General features: G+C 42.8%; 1 protein-coding gene across 1 annotated transcript in view; it reads right to left on the bottom strand.

Annotated features, from left to right (window-relative positions):
• Positions 1-19,890, bottom strand: part of CACNA2D3 (calcium voltage-gated channel auxiliary subunit alpha2delta 3) — an 867,979-nt gene that overhangs the window by 232,314 nt on the left and 615,775 nt on the right. Inside the window, exon 14 of the mRNA XM_059161213.1 lies at positions 17,694-17,711. Within this exon, the coding sequence (XP_059017196.1) occupies positions 17,694-17,711 (18 nt within the window). The remainder of the gene's footprint in view (positions 1-17,693; positions 17,712-19,890) is intronic.

Here is a 19,890-nt window from a genome sequence, read left to right as displayed (position 1 = left end):
TGTCTAAATGTTTCCCTGAATGTATCTTTCTAGATGTGACTCACATTTAAATAAGCAACCTTTGATTAAGCAGATGACCCTCTATAACGTGAGTATGCCTCTTCCAATCAGTTCAAGGCTTTAGGAGGAAAAAACAGGTCCCTGAAGGAAAAAGGAATTCCACTTCTTGACTACCCTCATCCCCTCCTGCTGGACCTTCCAGTCTGCCAATCCACCCTACAGATTTCTGATGTGCCAGCCCCTATGACTGTACGAGGCAATTCCTTACAGTCAATCTCTCTCTCTCCCCCATTGCATATATATGATGTATATCCTACAGAGAGAAAAATGTATCTATCCCCTATGCTTCTCTTTCTCTGGAGAGCCCTGACTGATACACATGGTAATCATGTAATCCATTATCTGGGCAAGCTAATTTGGGTCTGAGAATAAGACAACAAACTTACTACTACATCATACTATTAATAACTAAATAAAATGAACCATGAGATGATAATGATAGTTTGCGAAGACATGGTTCCAATACCTTGCTAAAAGTACTTTAAGTATCCTATGGCCACTGTTGGGAGTAGGGAGGGCCATTTTCAAAGGCAGAACCAACCCACAGTAAACACCTCTCTTGTGATTGGAGATCTCCCCATATTCCGACTCCTTGATGAATCCTCAATGCTATACAGAAAACTGATTTGAGCTGATCCAGAACCCTGGGCAACTTCCACTTCGCAATCAAAATTTCAAGCGATGCCAACATGTATCATGGATGAAATCAAAACGTACCACTGACAGTAACGAGAAATGAAGCTTTTTCCTGCAACCAGTAAGAATCAGTTATAACTCACTGGTAATTGTTCTGGCACAGGTTCAAGATCACGGGAAACTGACTTCCAAATATTAAGCCAGCATACAGTATCAGCTTTACTCAGAAGCTAATTCTATAAGTAATTATGGCTCGTCATTACCTTTCCAAAAAAAAAAAAAAAAAAATCCCCATTATGTTACACGTGTACTTAAACCACTCATCTTTTAACCAGACTCCGGTAAACAAAGGAACTGCCATGAGCTCCGTCTAGCCACTGTGCTGGGAGGACATGTGCTCTCTCCCAGGGCAGTTCTGGCCCCGATCTGGACTGGCTTGGCCAGAACCTGAACCCTGAGCCTTCTCGATGTATACAGCTCACCAGCATGGCCACGAGGGCTGGCGGGGCCTGGAAATATTAGTGTGTGACGTTAAGATGTTCTTCTGCACCCACGAGCTCCATCTCTTCCAGTCTCCGCAGATCTGGGTTCTGCGAAGCTTGAACAGTCCATGGAGGAGAAACATGAACTTGGACGTTAACGTGCACTGTGAACACTTTACGATCGAAACGCATTCTGCACTCCTGCCACAGGCAACAGCAGTCAGCGGCCAAGGTGCTGTGTCCAGACCACCAAGCAGGAGTTACGGAGCCAGCCGCAGCCAGACACCCTCTGTCCCCACACGCTAGGGGGTCCCTGCTTTTCTGTGCCCCCCAACCTGTAGTGGCTGCTGAGGCAAGAGCTGCTTATGATTCATGCACGTGGCTTCCAAGAAAAACGCAGACACAGAGTCAACATTCATGTTCCAGAGGGTAGCAATGGGGGAGGGAGGTCACCATGGTCCATCTGGGAAAAATCCTATTAACTTAAGTCCAAGTGGGAATCCTAAAATGAACTGCCATTCAATGGCATTTGCCCAGGCTCTGCGCAGGCCTCCGAAATGCTTGGTGGTGCTGCTCTGTTGGATAATACTGTATGTTCCTCCATATCCTTCATTTCCTCTGCTACATAATGGGGGCCGTTCTGGTATCAAAGGAAATGAGGAATAATAATACCAAACATCTGGTTTATAAAGCACAAACTTGCTCGACAGACTGACTGCTTCCTGTCAGCTTCCCAAGTTAATCATGCATGTGGGCTTGTATGAATATGCATTTGGAGTCATGTGTGAGGTATATGCGGTGGGGCCGGGGCTCCTTCTACTCCTGATGCTCGATTCGTTTCCTGCCGACTGCCCGGGTTGACCACCCAGACCGCCCTCCAGTGTGGCCCCAGACGGGAGGACCACCAGAGCTGTGGTCCGTCCGTGTTGCAGTACTTCTGGTCATGACCTTTCATGGATTCCCTTGGGAAATGTTCCTTGGGCACCAGCTTCTGTGCCAAGCTCCATGCCACGTTCTGGAAGATACCCAGGCAGGAGACATAGGTCTTACCCACCAGAAACCCCAAGTCCCCCAGAGGAGACTGAAAAGAGAGAGAAATGCTGGCCTGGTGGGGGTGGGGGGTGCACTGGCTCTAGTCACGTGACCAGGGGAGCGCTCTTCTTCAGGACTAGCCAGGACTAAAGTAAAAACATCCAGGAGCTACTGACATCTGTTGGGGTTTTTATGACAGATTCAGAATGCTTCCTGGAAACAGGGACAGCAGGGACAAGTTCCCTGTGATAGAGCTGTTCATCCATTTGATACATGACTTAAGAATATGTATCAATGGAACAATGAAGGGGGAGATATCTATCTATCTATCTATTTGGTGTTCATACTGTTTTACTTTTTAAATTTTATTTATTTATTTATTTATTTATTTTTTAAAACTGCCCAGTACTTCCCCCTCCTTTTTTTTTTTTTTTTTTTTTGAAATATTACTCCCTTTCTTTAGAGAAATCCTCTTTATCTCTTTCTTCCACAAGGTTCTCTTGGCAACTAACCTCTCCCATCCTGCATGTTACTGGGCATCACACCCAGGCTGAGCCAGCCAGGGCACTAGACACACACACACACACACACACACTCACACACACACACACCCTGCCCAGGCCACCCATTTTTTTTTTTTCTTTTTTCCCATCCAGACTTAACAGGAAAAACTTTCTCCTTCCCTTTGCAGATAATTAGAAGAAGGTAAGCCTGACAACCAAGTCCTTTCCCTATAGAAAAGGGGCTGGGAAATAAAGTCAACCCAGAGACAGGAGGAGAAATGTGTGTGTGTGTGTGTGTGTGTGATGGGAGAGAAGGAGGGGCGAGGAGGGAGGGAGAGGGAGTGAGGTAGGAGGGGCAGGGAGGGAGAGAACCAGTCCCTGGACGCCTTCATCCCTAAGCTCAACTCCACCATGCTGTTTTCCATTATTGGGTTCCTTGTAGCCATGTTTTTTTGTTTTTTGTTTTCCCTTTTTGCCCAAATGAGCATGGATTGAATTTGTAACTCTTATAGCAGAAGAATCCTAACTCGCACAAGTGCCCATCTTGACCATAAATGACACAAGTAGCTCTAGATTCCCACTGATCTGGTCCCAGGTACCTTGTTCAACCCACACAGGGAGACCCTGCTGAAGCCAGAAAGGCCAAAGGGAACATGGTCCCAACAACCTCAAGATGTGTGGTTGTGTGTCGTTTCCACAACGGAGGAAACTCCTACTGAATAGCAATGGGCAGTATTCTGGAGGAAACAAGGACTCTTTAGGATAACATGAAAACTATTGTCATGATGTCTTTGGGTAAAACTTTCATAAAGAATAAACGTTTGCCTGCTTTGAGTACTTGAGTGAGGAGTTGCAAAGCCTGAGTCTGCTCCAGCAGGGATGCTAGAACCTGCCAGGAAAGAGGACAGGAATGGAGGCAGGTTGCAGCCACCGCTGGGTCCCTGGCAGGGCCCTTTCCATTGGGACCAGCTGTGGCTTCAGGGATGCCCAGGAGGGATCTCCACTCACAGGAAGCTTGCCAGGACCAGTGGCAGGACCTGAGTCCCCCGCAGCTGGAGGCCTCTGGGAATGAGGGCCAAGCTCTAGAGAAAGGAGGTGAGCTGGAGCCAGGCCCTCAGAAGGGATTTGAACGAGGTAGGGGCAGCGTGACTGATGGCCCATTTGAGGGCTGAAAGTGGTTTTCAGCAGAGCTTCCTGCCATCACTGCTCAGCCCTGGAGGCTTGGGCTCAAAGAGAAGTTTGTGCAGAAATGGGGAACTCAGCTCAGGAAGAGAATGGCTCCAAGCCAAGGACAAAGGCCAACTCACCAACTCTTCTCAAAGATTATATTTCTTCTCTATGTTACCCCTTTTATATGTTTTTATTTCTTATTAAAGTCAATCAACATATTGACTATGTTAATGGAGTACATCATATAAATGTATACCATAATACTTAAATATTTGATACATGTGTACATAATTTGTGAGTACACAGCTGGGTTTCTGCTGTGTCTTCCTACCAACACCTGGTATGAACAGCAACCTGCACTCCATGAAAAGACACTGCCGCCATCTAGTGGCACTTCATATGAATTGCAGGCACAAGGTCCTGGAAGATGAGCCTTTTCGAGAGGATAGCCTTAGTTAGCAATACAAATATACTTAAAAGGCAGGTGATGTCACTTAGTTCCCCACCCAGAGGGAGAAAAGACAGGCCATATAAACTCATGGTTCTGTTAATAACCTGTAGCTTGACAGAGAAAAAAAAAATGGGACCAAGAGGTGAAAAAACACAGCTGTGTACATCTTTAAATAGAAGTTAATTCTTCAAGGTGTGCAGGTTCTGAGAATGTGACAAGGGAGTGCAGGAAGGGGGAGGTTTTCTCTTTGCTCTCTCCATGAGTTTAAGTTCACCAATGATCTGGGAATCCCCGAGAGTCATTCTTTTGGTAGCGTATGATGAGGGGCAAAGGGAACATGATGGGAACAGATGCAGCCAGGTCCTTCAGTTTTCACACTGTGGCAAGGGGAGGGCCAACAGTAGAAAGCCACCAGAATAAAACTGCAGATTAATGAGAGCACCGCGGAGGGCAACAGGGAAGCAGAGACCTGGAAGAGGGCACATGAGCAGACTATGTGGCTATGTAAAGACCCTCCACAGGAACAAATCCCTGGACCTTCCCTCCTATTCCCAGACCAAAAAGTCCTTTATACCTATCCTTTTGATGCCTACCTACAGTCCCTCCCCCAATTTTCCCACTCCTTCCCTCATCCCAACATCCCTTATCTTCAATATTGAACAGAGACCAGGGAAAGTAATCTAGTAACAGCCATACTCAAAGAAGGGTGTTGATTTTCTGTCCTGGAGACACCTGCTGGAGATGCAGACATGCTCCAGAGGAAGAACAAGTGAAAGCCACTGAAATGTGGAAACTAAACCCTGTTGGTGCACCTTATGTTTGAAAAGTATCTGTGCACTGTATCAGCATTATCTGCTTGGCTGATGTTAACATCATCTGACTCTGAACTTTACTCTCATTTAGATCTCCACAGTTGTTAGCAATAATCATGAAGTTTACTAGCTGTTTCAATAGTGGTCAGTTTTAAGTGACAGGCTTTACACAACTATGCATATTTAAAAATACATTTGCTCAATAACCTAAAAAGCCACTTTGAAATGAGAAGAGAAAGAAAGAATAACTTGTTCCAGTGATAAAGCCAAAAGATTTCTAAATCATTTTTGGTAGTCTATCTCTGTATCTTTGATTTTTTTTTCTTTAATCTCCTTTCTGTATGGTTGAAAATTTTAACAGAAAGAACATCCCCATTAATTTTCATCTACAGACAGCATTTTATAAATAAAATCACCCAACAGCATATGTTTGCAATGAATATTAATGCCTTAGAATAAATAGTAATAGTAATCCTATTCAAACAAAACTTTTTGCATAAAGATCAAAATACTTCTTTAAACAAACTATGTTAATACTTTGACATGAAAATGCTATGAGGATAAAGTTTTTATATTCTGAGCTATAAACATATTTTTGGTTATCAGCATTTTAGGTGTTCTTTATAGTAAGAGATTTAAAAAAGCAAGCATTACTATTTTTTTAAAAGATTTTATGTATTTATTTGACAGATCACAAGTAGGTAGAAAGGCAGGCAGAGAGAGAGGGAAGCAGGCACCCCACTGAGCAGAAAGCCTGATGCAGGGCTCAATCCCAGGACACTGAGATCATGACCTGAGCCGAAGGCAGAGGTTAACCCACTGAGCCACCCAGGTGCCCCCAGGCATTACTATTTTTAATTGAAGATCTGGTTCTTTCAATGTAAGCAATGTGGATTATCTTTTATGGTGCCACTCAGATTAACTGTGACCCTTTAAAATCTAGACAATTTGAGAACACCAACCATTGTTTAGATTCTCATTTGCACTGGCATCTTTCAACATTTGTGGAAGACGCCTGGATTCTAAATAATATAAGGCATTACAAAGTAGAAAGTAGAAGAATAAGAAGAAAGTGGAAAATTAGAAGAAACAAGAATACGCGACTCTTCAAGTAATATTTCCCCCTCACTTTGCATTTGATTGTCTTGGTAAAGGTCAGTCCTCAGTCCTCGAGGATGCTCATAAATGATATTTTGCTTTTAGCCAAGACATATTCGTTTCTTACTGAATCATTATTATTACTCACATCTGAGATTTGGAGACCCTAAATTCTTATGAGATTTACTATATTTTAAGTTGTCTCAATTCAAAAGCAAACAGATTTCCCTCTTTGAACTTCGTATCTTGTATGAACTCAATTGTTTGTCCTCTCTTTCTCTTCTTAACAACCTGAAGACAGCTTTGTGAGTGATAGTGTTGGATAATGTTGGAACATCCGTATGAGAATCTCAGAATGAATTTTTTCTAATAAAGTTGTTACTATTCGGGAAAGATTTTATGTTGTTTCCTCTCTTCCTAGCGTTTCTGAGATATGTCATTGAGCAGGGAATACATTTTATTTAGGAAACATTTAGACAGAGGGGAGATGCGGTCTTTGGCCATGGCCACATTATGTAAGGAAACTCATGGGCGAGATAATATTACAGATCGACATATCTGAAAGTTGTTTTAGGAGACTGCTTTGTTTGGTGATTAGGGTACAACATGCTTATTTCAAGATCGTCCCAGAATAATGACAATACAAATTACCATAGGGCACTGGATTTTGGCTAATATTCATGATGGGCTACGACACATGACTGGCCCCCACCCCTCAGTATAGCAGAGCATTTATACTTTCACAAATGTGGTTTAGACACCTCCCAAATAGATGCTTGAACATACAGTCAACTCTTGGAGCTCTAAGGCCCCGGAATAAAACCTTCCCCCTGTTTAAAGACCCCCTGAAACGTCGCTTCCTCCATAAAACCTTCCCTAACGAAGTGGAAATGGGAACCAGATGTTCTCAAACTTTACTACAAAGATAATCATATTTACTCTACAACCTAAGATACCATCTAGGACCGAATTTGTGCAAACTGTTAATACAGCAGTCACTGAACACCATCGCTGGAAGAAAAACTGAAAATTCTGGAGGGCTTGTAAACTATAAAGGCAGAAGCGGGGAATGATCCTTCTTTTTATCCACAGCATTTAGCATGGATCTGGTACCTAGGAAGCCCCCAGCGAATGATCCTGGAAAGAACGGATTCCGACCCTGCCCTTTTATTTATTTTATAATTGAGGCCCAAGGAGGAAAAGGAGTCACAGCGATTTGGTACCAGGATTTGGGCAAGCCTGTCCTTTTCTGTCCTGAGGCCTCTGCTCACTCCTCCCTCCCTCGCTCAGTATCTGAGTGTGTGGGGCCTGCCCCTGCATGGTGAGACCATAAGGAGTCTCTGAGCAGCTGGTGCTTACATGCCGCTGCCGCTGGTAGGGACAGAGGCTCATGCCACAGCTTAGTTGAACACTATGACTTCTCTGGAAAACAGCACAGGGAGGAGAATCAGCTATAGAAGCATCTGGAATTAAATCCCAGTGCAGGTTACCCGAACTTATTGAGTCATTTTTATTTATGCATCCTTCACTCCATCCGTCCTTCTGTCTGTCCATCCATCCATCCACCCACCCATCCATCTGTATCTACTCCCAAGCACAACCTGCTAGGACTAAACACCACTTTAAATGTTTTTATAGTTTTGTAGTCTCAGACTTAACCCTGACATAGACCTTGCAAAGTGTCCATGAGCATCTGGTGGGTGAAGAAATAAAGGCACAAAGGATCTGGCACCCGTTCAGAGAGCATCAGGGTGGGGATTTAGGCCTTGGACCATCTGATGCTAGAGGCCCTGTCCCAATCACTGGGCCCTCAACCTCCTTTCTGTGAAGGACAAAGATGAGCATTTAGCATAGGTCTGGTACCTAGGAAGCCCTCAGCGAACGATCCTAGAAAGAATGGATTCTGGTCCTGCCCTTTTATTTATTTTATAATTTCCCAAGGAGGAAAAGGAGTCACAGCGATGTGGTACCAGGATTTGGGCAAGCCTGTCCTTTTCTGTCCTGGGGCCTCTTTTTTTTTTGCCTTAAGGATCGTGGAGTGCAGTGAACCACGCCAATCATTGCTAAAGTAGGACTATCGTCCACAGTTCTTGGGAGGATTAAGTAGAATTATAGATATAAAGCCTCCACTACAGTTCCTGGCACATCCCACAAGGACAGAGGCTCTCATCAGGACCATTCTAGGGGAGGGGAGAGGAGCCGATGAGCTCCTCTGGAACTCACCCCCTACTCTTACCAAGTTAGAACACTCCATCCATCTCTCCATTTGAACTGCATAAACAAAATAGAAAAATATGATTCCTTTATCCCATGATAGAACATCGTGGCTTTCCTAGGCCAACAAAAGGCCTTAGGAAGCAGCTGGGGTGGGGCATGGGCTGGTTACTGTAACTGTGAAATGGAAGGAGGTTAGGAAGGAAGCAGACTGGGAGGGGAATTGCGGGGAGGAAGGGGCGGGGAAAGAAGGGACAGAGGCTGCAGACGCACCCAGCCTGCAGACGGGTTACTGCCTCCCAGGCTTGGGCCAACATGGATGGGGCCAATCCAAGCACACAAGGGCTCCTGACTCAGCAAGTGGTTCCGTCCTGTGAGTCATTTCTGGAAAAAGAAAGTCCATACCATGGCATTCGTCCTTCGCCTGACATTTTTCTACCTCATGAAACTAGGCTGGGTTTTCCAAAATCCTTCCAGTTAATTTGAAGGGATAAACATCTAGCTTTCCGTTTTTGAACTTGTTGGTCGTGTGGCTGTGCAGGATTGCACAACTGCTCCGGCTTAACCCCAGAGGGTCATTTCAGTCGAACCCTCCGGCATGAGTTCTCTGGAAGCTCGAACAGAGTCATCCCTGCAGTTCTCCAGGAACCTGGCTACATTAGGATTTGTAATGACTATAGAGCCATTAATTGGGGGTCTGACCAGTGAATAACATGACTGGGAAAAGGATCGGGCAGCTGAACTATGACCAGCCCAACAAATACAGGACTCGTTTAGAAAAAAAAAAAACAAAACAAAACTGTAAAGGCAGTTGCTTCATTAACATTAAAATCTCATTGCAATGGAAAGAAATGATAAGGTAGATAAATTCTGCCAGCAAAAACGAGAATAGCGCGTATGAAAATATTATGCTAAAAAAAAAAAACTTGAGAAAGGCAAGGCTCTGCCTATGAGTATATGGTGCACACGCGCAAGCGCGGGCGTGTGTGTCTGTGTGTTTGTCTGTGTGTGTGTATGTTCTCTTGAGTAATTCATGGCATTTTCGTACCACACCTGCCACATAGGAAATCTCTACCAATGAGGACACATAAAGTCAGGTTAATATCATTGATGGTGATTTGGCATTGATTTCATATAGACTTGGCATAGTTTACATTTTGACATAGATTTGGTTTCCGGATGAGTCAATGAACGCACTGAGTTTCATTAGCCCTGTGTCAAAATGAATGGTGTTCTTTATGGTGCATACCTTCTCCCTTCTTCTCTCTTACAGAACTCACAGAAACATAGTAATGCAATCACAAAACAAATGCTTTCCTCATGGAACCCCACACTTTCTGGGTTCTCTGATTCTTTTCCTCATGAATAGATTCCATGCAGGTATCCCTTAAATCATACTCTCTCTTCCAGGGTCTTGACCAATAAGGGGTAGATTCATGGGCTGCTTTGAGGAAACACATCTTAGTGTGTCACATGATAGATACAGTTGTTCTAAATCTATCCATAAATACAGAGGAACTCTCAAAATAGCAACCCTTTGAGCTCATGATCACCCTTGGGTCAATAAGCAAGCCTTGGGGAATGGCATCTAGAAACAAGGAAATCAGAATATCAGGTGTCCTCTGATGTCCTCTTCAAAACAGTCTCTAAGCTTGACATAAGTCATGCTGACATTAATGCCACCACAGACAAATTCATTGGCTTTGTGAAACAGCTCTCCTCAATCCTCTGCCTTCCTTTCTGTGTAGAAGAAAAAAGGGTGTATATATTTATTTGGGGGAGCTAAGAAAATGGCAATGAAAAACAATTTCTTCAAATTTCATTGTTTTTACTCAGATGTTTCTTTGACTTTCAAAAGAAAAGGCAGTTTCATTTTAGTAATGTTATGAGAAGGGTTTGACTTGTTTTAACACCTCAAGACAGCCATATTTTATAGTTATGCTTGATTTAAAGAAATAGTAGAAAACATTCACATCTCTTAAATCCATGAGAATTTTTTAAAGACTTTGAATTCCTAAGACATTAAACATTAAGTCTGGGACAAGAAAGCATTGAGATACAAGGGATCTTTAAGTCAATTCTTGGTTTTTGGCTTTAACAAAAATACTCTTTTTTTTTTTTTTTTTTTCTTTTGAGAACATCAGATTACCTCAGTGTTTCAAAACCATTCTTAATTTATTTATGTCAAATTTGTTTCTATTAAACAAAATATACTACTAGTATGATGAGTAGCATTGCTCCTTCTATGACCGGCTTCCCCTCCAGTTGGCCACTCAGTATGGATGGTCCTGGCAAGCACTGTTCATGTGCTTCTCAGGAGAGTTGTGTAAAGGGGATGTTACAACAAGGAGAAAACCAAGGCTCAGGGCGTTAGCGTCCTGTGCCCAAGTCTGCCAGGCAGGGCTGGCAGGGTGGGGCCTCCACTCCACCTCCCGCCAACCTTATAGTTGGTCCTTAGACAACTGGGCTCTCTTCCTTCTGCCCTAAGAGTGGGACAGCCCCATTCTGTTACTCGTGCACACCACAAAGGGCTGGACTGTGTGGGAACAGTACTTTCCAAATAGCAGCCAGGCAAAGGTCACTCGTCTGCTCCCTTCTTCCCATTTGAAAGCCACTGTAGCCTTTCCTTCCGACCAGCCCTGCACTGACCCATGAGTAGGACAGGTGACACCTCCAAATGAGGTGTTTGTAGTAGGGTAGGTAGCCCCCGGGTTCGACCGTGCCCCTGCACTTCTGTGGACCACCCAGGTTAGGTCCATGTTGCTCTAAGGATCTCATGTGGACTGGGACTTTGACTAAAGATCACAGATGATTTCTCTGTTAGAAAATGAGGAGTTTTGATAAAGGTGCTTTTAGATTTGTCACATGTAAGACAGCATATCTTCTGTTCAGAGCTATCTGTACCAAGAATCTATGTAATTGTATGTGTTTTTTAAAACTGAGTTTGGATTTTTCCAGTTTTTCATTTGTTTTTTATGTGAGTTAGGCTCAGCAGACAATTATTAGGCTAAGCCTTATTTGTCCATTTATGAGTAATACATTTAGTTCACTATGAGAAATAGGCTTAGTTCACTCTTATTATAAATATAACTAGTTACTTATAAAAATACATGTTCCCCACCCAGGGTATGAAAAGTACAGAGCTCTCTTAAGAATAAAGCAAAATAGGGATGCCTGGGTGGCTCAGTTGGTTAAGCAACTGCCTTCAGCTCAGATCATGATCCTGGAGCCCTGGGATTGAGTCCTGCATTGGGCTCCCTGTTCAGCAGGGAGTCTGCTTCTCCCTCTGACCCTCCTACTTCTCAGGCTCTCTCTCTCCCTCTCATTCTCTCTCTCTCAAATAAATAAATAAAATCTTAAAAAAATATTAAAAAAAAAGAATAAAGCAAAATACTTGTTCTCCTCTCAGAAGGGAATAGCTACTATGAGGCACACCTATGTATTTCTTTCCAGTACTGTTTTATACAACTATATGCATACACACACGCACACACGCACAAAGAACATATTGTTTATAAAATGTTATATTCTGATTTTAAAACTATGTTCTTAAATTATTCAATTTCATTTTGACCACAATTTTATAATAGCTTCCCATCCTTTGGAACTTGGGTGACTTTCGCCACCACTTTATTATTGCTGGATATGTTGGTTCTTCTTTTCCTCATTATAGGTAAAATTGCAAGTCACTGATCTGTTTAGGTTACATTCTTCTGTGAAGGAGGATTACTGGGTTAAAACATGCAAGTATGTAAGTTCTTCATATGTACTAGCAATGTATTCTTGGAAGTTTTTCATTTTGTTTTGGTTTTGTTTTGTGGTTTTTTATTAAACCAATTTTCATGTCTAACAGTGTAAAAGCTAAAAACTAAACTATATATATATATATATATATATATATATATATATATATCCATCTTTTCATAATTGGATTCTGGTTCTTACCTTGCTTTTATCCTTGTTATAAAATCTTATGAAAGTTCCAATTTATATGAAAATGTGATGAAACTTGAACATTTTTTCCAGATATACAAGTAAACACACATTATGAGTTTAAAATTAACCAATTAACTTTTTCAAACAAGAAAGGTGAATCTGCTTCTGCATGGAACTCCATGGTCCCCCACCAATCCATATGGGTTTGCAGTCCTTCCGTGCTGTTCTGCCACTGGGAGCCATGCCCTTTGAATCTGGGGGTCTTGCATGCCTATACTAATGGTCTCAAACACAGTGCTGGAGAGTGCCATGGGTGAGGGTTTGGCCAAGACTCACATGGATATGAAACAGGCAAACTACACCTTCTTTGTCAGCTGATCTGGACTGCCACCAATCTACCCACACAGAACTACAGTGGGGAATAAAGTATGGGGCTCTGTGATCATCATTCTGGTTCAGCAACATGTTGTGACTCTGGTCTCCAGAGTTCTAGCACACAAGTCATGGGAGAGCTGTAGTGGCTAGACTCGTTCTGGTTTCTTCCTTCCTGGCCTTATTCACAGAGAGGATCTCCTAATTCGAGTGTCAGCTACCATCTTACAGACTTGGTGTAGGCAATCACAACAGCCCCAGCTCAGGGACGCCTATAAAAGATGCCTGTTCCTATAAAACAGTACTGTTCCTACTGTTCCTATAAAACAGTAAATGATAAGGGGGGGAACAGGGTTATCAAAACAAGATATAATAATTCACACACAGAGCAAGTAAAGGTAAAAGCAAATGAGTCATAAACCAGAACCAAATGTAAATAGTTACCACCTCTCAGTTTCACACTTGATTTGCACGGATTTTGCTGGTTATATAACTGTAATGGAACAGGAAAATCACTAGACCTAGAGTCCTATGAAAACAGCAGCTTTGCAAACTTTCAATTTTCTATTTTCAATGACAGTTAATTCAACATTTCAAAGTACAGAAGTTAAATGAGGCGAAGAATGATAAATGATGCCCCACAATTGCTGAAATCTGATTACCCAGAGATAAGAACGGGCCAGATTCTACTTGCACAAGTTTGGACCTAAGGCATGAGACCAATGAAAGAAAGAAGGGGAGGGGGAAAAAAAAAAAAAAAAGCAAAAAGGGAAGAAAAACTTTAGGGAAATGAATGCTTCCATTTATTCCTCCTAAATATAATATAAACAAGGACACAAAGAATATGCAAATGGATTCCGGATCCCATGGACACTCGGGGGGGGATATTAATAAGCCAGTTCCATCCTGAAAGAAAACCCCCAAATCGACCTCCATTTAAGAAGCTAATTTATGCACTCCTGGGTCCTCATACAAGTTAAGCAGCCCAGAGTATCACAGCAGGCATAGAGCAACAGACCTGAGCCCTGCTGTGTTTGTTCAAGGAGGCAAGTTAGCTATTCCTAACAGGAAACAAAACATGTCGTCGGGCTATTAAACAGGGGTCGTTTTGCCATACTGTGCAGCCCTGAATGCATCAATTGCTGTCCCAAACAGGATTAGAGATGTGGTTTTCTTTAACTACGGTTTTGAGAAAAATGCTTATGCTGCTCAGAATTCTCAGACTGATATTAACTAATCTAGTGCCGGGCCAGACAGCGCACTCTCGAAACCTCCACGGAACGGTCTCAGACATAACTCCAAAAGTTGTGGGAAGGCAGCACAACAGAAAGGAGAGGGGTTCCCGACGGGGGTGGGAGAGGAAGTTAACGCCTATACACAGTGAAATTTGGAATTCCCCCAAGAGTATTTTTGCCTTTAAGTATTCAAGGTCCCACTCCACAGTGATTAACTGTGTGGTGAACAACCCAGGTTTCATTCCCATAGACAAAACCCATCTGAATGAATATGCAGTTTGAAAAAATGGATTATTTGTGCCAAGAATGGCAACTGAATGTAGGCTTGTAAATGGCTTTGGGTAATTCTGCTGTGTCATTATCATAAAATGGGATCTCCCAGATATTTCTGTAGAAGCCAAGAAGTTCCATATGAGGAAAAAAAAAAAAAAAAAGGCAAACCTATCTTACATATGGACCTTTCTTCATGGTTCAATGTAGGACAATCAACCCCCTGGAGAAAGTGGGTCAGTTTCCACTAAAAAGAACAGACTCGTGATGGCTTGAGGGCAACAAGTCTGTATTGCTACGTGGTTTTTTAACCAAAACTTCAGGACACTTCGCTGCATTTGGTGAAAATATTTAATACCGATGAGGCATATCACCAGTTAGTGTTATCCCAAGGTGATAGCAAGGGTTGAAATTTATAGACTCTAGAAAGGAATCACAGCAAAACCAAAATGGAATTCTTTTTGCAAACCATTGTTCTAGAAAGTAGTCATACGTTAGAAGATAAGTTTTGAAAGACCCTCAAAATATCAGAATTATGAAAGCCATAACTTCTAGCCAACCATCATTAATGACTACCATACACATGAGGGATACCCAAATGGGACATTTTTAGAGATAGATCAGCTAAGAGATTAAAGTAAGCATGTTTACAGAGACATAACTATTTAAAATATTTATGGAGAAAACAGTTGCAGATGATACTAAGAGAGATTCCAACAAAAACACAGCACAAATGCAGACACCATATGGTCCAATGTATGCACCCATGACCTCATGTGAAAAGCAGGCCAAAGACATAACAGCTGGAGGTGCCTCCCTTTTACCCCCGGAACAACAACTCTTGGGTTTGGAAGGGGCTCATCATAATCATGTCCATGGCTGGGTGAAATCTATGAGTAACGTCAAAGGCTTTGGGAAGAAAGTTCTCAAAACAGTTGTCCCTGGAAGCCTTCACTTTGTTGGGGTTTCAAGCCCAATCTGCATTTCCCTCTGACACCACGTAAAAGGTGAAGTCAGGTAACGCGGAGTTTTTTGTGAACCAGAGAAGCATCACGTATCTTCCCAGCACTTTTGTTGTCTCCTGATTATTCATTAGGCCTGAGTCAGGACCACAAATCACTGCAGACCCCCCAGACTACCACATCCCATGGGATCTGCTCATATGTTCCCTTGATTGCTGCTCGAAAGCATCAGAAGCCAAGACACGAAAATAGCCGTGGAAACTCTTAAGTTTTATGAGTGTTTAGCATATGGCCAGTTCTAGTCTCATAACACAACTGGAAAACTAGTCTATTGTTCCTGTTAAATAAAGAGAATCCTGAAGATTCAAGAAGTCAATTAACTTGCCCATGGTCACAAATGGGTGGCGCTGGGATGCCACCCGCCATGTTCTTTGCTGGTCAACCAGCAGGACAATGAGTTTGAGGCGGCAGGGGCGGTGGGGGTGGGGGCAGGTGCTGATGCTTGTAGGAACCTTTCTTTCCAGAAGAGTGTTCTGCAACTGTCACTGAAGTAACATTGGGGATGGAGAAGGGAAGGGTGTGAGAGGCACATACTCTCATCCACCAGCCACTGAGACTAGCTGTCCTGAGGTGAGGTGCCTTCCACCTGCACTGAGACCCTCCTCAGCTGCACACCACTTTCCAGCCCAGATCCCCAAGGTTTATTATATTTAAACTCCTTCTCCAAAGAGCTTAATTGCCCAGAAATGACTCCAGGGAGTTCTGAGACCATTTCATGCAGGGCTCTTAATAATTTTTAAGGTAAGTACCTTTCTCTGTTTTAATAAAAAGACAGTTTGTATCCCTGGTGAGGAATTGCGAGGGGTGGAGAGCAGAGCTACTCCTTGTGACAGAGGGCTGCACAGCAAGTCCTTGAATAGTTCAATGTCTTTTGCAAAGGCACTGGGGCATCCTCCTCAATTGCAAACTTTCTACATGTATGGCATGTGATGTGAGTGACAAGAGGGAAGAGAGCAGGGAACCAGGTGCTACTGAAGAACCGTATGTCCCAGCAACCTTTGTTCTTACCATATTCCTGTGTTGGTTTGTTTTGAACCTTGTTTTAAAAATCCCATGGCTGACAGCACCTCAAATTCATGAGGAATCTTCTACGACAGAGTGCTTCTGTATATGGATCATTGGAAACTTGATGAATAAATGCCAGTACATTGAGGCCGGTCCAGTTTTAGGCACTGACTTCGTTAAGTCTCTTTACAAAGGAATTTCAAATGTGGGTAATTAAGAAAGCATGACCTATTAAAGATGCCGATCCTTCCAGATAATGCGGAATTCTGACCATATATTTACTCTGGAAGCTGTTGTTCTCCTCAAATCCTTTAACTTTTCATGAAGTGTTCAGTCTTTTTGTGATGCCACTGAAGTGTAATCAAACATTACCACAAGCCAAGTCACACACTAGCATGTCTCGCCTTGTTTAAATATCTCAAATATATTTGAGTAATTGTGTAAAGATTTCTAGGCCTCTGGTTGTCCATATGGTCTGAACAGACTGTCTTTTGTAGAGCAGTTGTGCTATCTCTCTCAACGGGAAGGAATCAAATCATCTTTGCTCCAAACTGGAAAGCTTGGGAGGTACTGCTTACATTTCCGGGAGGTGCCTTACCTCAACTCTTGAAACCAAACCAACCCACATCTGGCCCCCAGAAATCACTGTGTCTTCTGGAAATCTTGCTTGTGTTTGTGAAATATCCCAGAACAAGTCAGCAGGCATCATGTGTCATGTTTTCTTCTGTAACTGTCCTTAGGATACAATGACATGCCATGGGGACGACACGGCAAAGCCAGCAGGGCAATCACATGGACTCTTACTAGACAGAGAACATTCTACGTGGTGAAACCAGATCATCTCAGACAGACAATGAGGACCAGTGAAAGGGTCTGGCTTTGGCAAGAACTTTGCTCTAATGCTCTCCAGGTGGTACAGGCAATGAGACAAGCAAAGGAGCTATTGAGTTTGCAATTAATGAAGCCCACACGAGTCTTCAGAGATTTGACTCAACAGCCCAGCATCTAAACTTAGTCACCAGGTCTCACAAATTATTCACATTAGCTGTATCCCTAGGAAAGAACCTCAGGGAAGACCTGGAATGCTGTGTTTGAAGGAATGTGCTGAACTTACTCTTGACCTATTATTTGAGAATTCTTAGCAAAATGTTTGGGTGCAGAGTTGTCCCCAAACTACTGGCCATGAGAGGGTTCTTTGATGGGACAAACTTGGCAGGGAGACAGTGGACAGATGAGTCTGGTGGCCTTTCTGCTCCTGCCCAACCTCAGGCTTTTGAAATATTAAGAGGAAAACCATTTCACTGGTCATAAACAGCACTGAATGCACAAAATCATGGAGACATGCACAGTTTGCGAGTTCCGTGGGTGACTGCAATGTGACAGAAAACAGTTTACCTTTTGTGCCTGAGGGAGCTGAAAAACAACAGGAAAACAAGACAAAAAGAAAAGAAAAAGGCAATCATTACATTAAAAGTCAAGATTAACTGTAAAACTTCATTTGATCACCATTGGCAAATGGAAAAACCAAAACTGGGAGAAAAACAAGGGAAATAAAACTAAAGCTGGGTCATTTCACCGAAATTATGCTGTGGGACTGATTATTCAACCTGCTTTCTGTATCCGTAATCTCAACACACAATCCGTGAGCACATGTTTTAGGAATCACCACGCCCAGGCCGGCAGTTTGGCAACTTCCCGCCATGCTCAACCTGAGGCTCTTCTGTTCTGGGGCCCCAAACATTCATTTCCAATACCAAGTTCCTCCTTCTTGCACACCAGTGGTTTCCTAGTGGAGGTGGATGGCCTGGAGACACCTGCAGTTGTCACAACTGGTGAGGGGAGGGAGCGAGAGCTATTGGCTTCTAGTGGGTAAAGACCAGGGTTGCTTCTACACCTTACAACGCAGGGGACAGTCCCCGCGGGAAAGAATTACTCAGCCCACATGCCGATTGTGCCAACGCTGAGGAACCCTTCTGTACATAAAGGTAAGACCATCCGAAGAATGTTCTGTTTTTAAAGTCATTTTTTCTTGCTTTGTCGCACATTAACTGTTCTTTTTATTGGTGCTTAAGAAAGCATGCACAAGGGTTTGTGCATTTGAAATAAAGCCGGTATTCGAAGAACAATGAAAAGGCAGTCAGTTAATCCATAAAATAAGACATAATGGCTTTCCCAATGGTAGAGGCAAGAAACTGAAATTATAGGTATGTGGGAAAAGATGAACATTTATGAGACATACTTGTCTATTTTTCAACCTTGAGACTATTAGGCTGTGGTTTAATGCCACTGTATTTGTACCTGCCATGAGAGCATACAGTGTTTTGAAAAGCATTTTTCTAATCTGAAATGGAAATTCCATTATCCATGTGTTAAGTACCAAGTCTAGGAGTTGCATCATTTTCAAGACTGACTTCTCATCATGGAGACTAACATTTATTGTGTGTGAACTCGTCACCAGGCACCATTTAAAGCCTTTTGTTTGCATTACCCCAGCAAATCCAAGGAACTCGATAGAGGTGCCTTCATTATCTTCATTTTATAGATGAAAAATAAAATGGAAATTAGAGGGTTAATTGATTATATAATGTTCCATAGATAATAAGTTGTAGAGCTGGGATGCCTTAGGAGGTGCAAATTCGACCAAACTCACACAGTAAAGGCCACGAGCACTAGGAAATTAGCAGACTTTTCTGTCTCTCTGGAGTTTATAACACTGGAAGTGCTGGAAGATGCAAGATAACTAAACCCGATACTTTGGGGGCCCGTTTGAACCTTTTGCCTTTCCCATTCATTTAGCCCTGGGAAGAATGTTCTTTCTTCATATGCACTAAGTAAGCCCAGGGCTTCCTAAGGCCCTGAACCTGTGGACAGAATCCAGCAAAGGGCAGAAGGGATCGACCCAAGCCAACAAAATGCCTTGATTCTCAGAGACAACTCCAGAATAATTTGGAGGATGTCCATGAAGGGCAGACCCAACCTCTCCAACACTCGTTTTTCAAGCAATTTTATCCCAAAAGGTCTCCCAATTTAAGGAAACAGGAATAGTACAAGCATGCTTTTCTGATTCTTTCATTCTAGTCAAGGTTATGGTGACCACTACTCAAAAAGGAAGCCTGTGAGTTCCTCCAGTGCTTCTTTTTAAAAAAGATTTTATTTATTTATTTGACAGAGAGAGATCACAAGTCGGCAGAGAGGCAGGCAGAGAAGGGGGGGTGGGAAGCAGACTCCCCGCTGAGCAGAGAGCCCCATGTGGGGCTCGATCCCAGAACCCTGAGATCATGACCTGAGCCAAAGGCAGAGGCTTTAACCCACTGAGCCACCCAGGCGCCCTTCCTCTAGTGCCTCTTAAGAGTTCAGAAAATATGTATCAAGAGGTGAGAAATCCAGCCTAAAATGAGGGATCACTTCAAGATCTCTTAAATAGTAAACATTTTTTTCATACGACAGAAAAGAAATGTTAGAGACACGAAAATTAAGGGAATGATAAATGCACGTTTCCTTAGGAAAGCATTTGTGTTGAATCACAGCTTGTCATCTGAAATGTGGGGCAGTGGGGGGCTGAGAATTACAAATGTTTGATGAACTGTAAAAT

The sequence above is a fragment of the Mustela lutreola genome, chromosome 2 (genome assembly GCF_030435805.1).
Source record: "Mustela lutreola isolate mMusLut2 chromosome 2, mMusLut2.pri, whole genome shotgun sequence".
Taxonomy (NCBI): domain Eukaryota; kingdom Metazoa; phylum Chordata; class Mammalia; order Carnivora; family Mustelidae; genus Mustela; species Mustela lutreola.
Note: the sequence above shows the minus strand (reverse complement) of the source record. Positions and strands in the feature narration are given on the sequence as shown.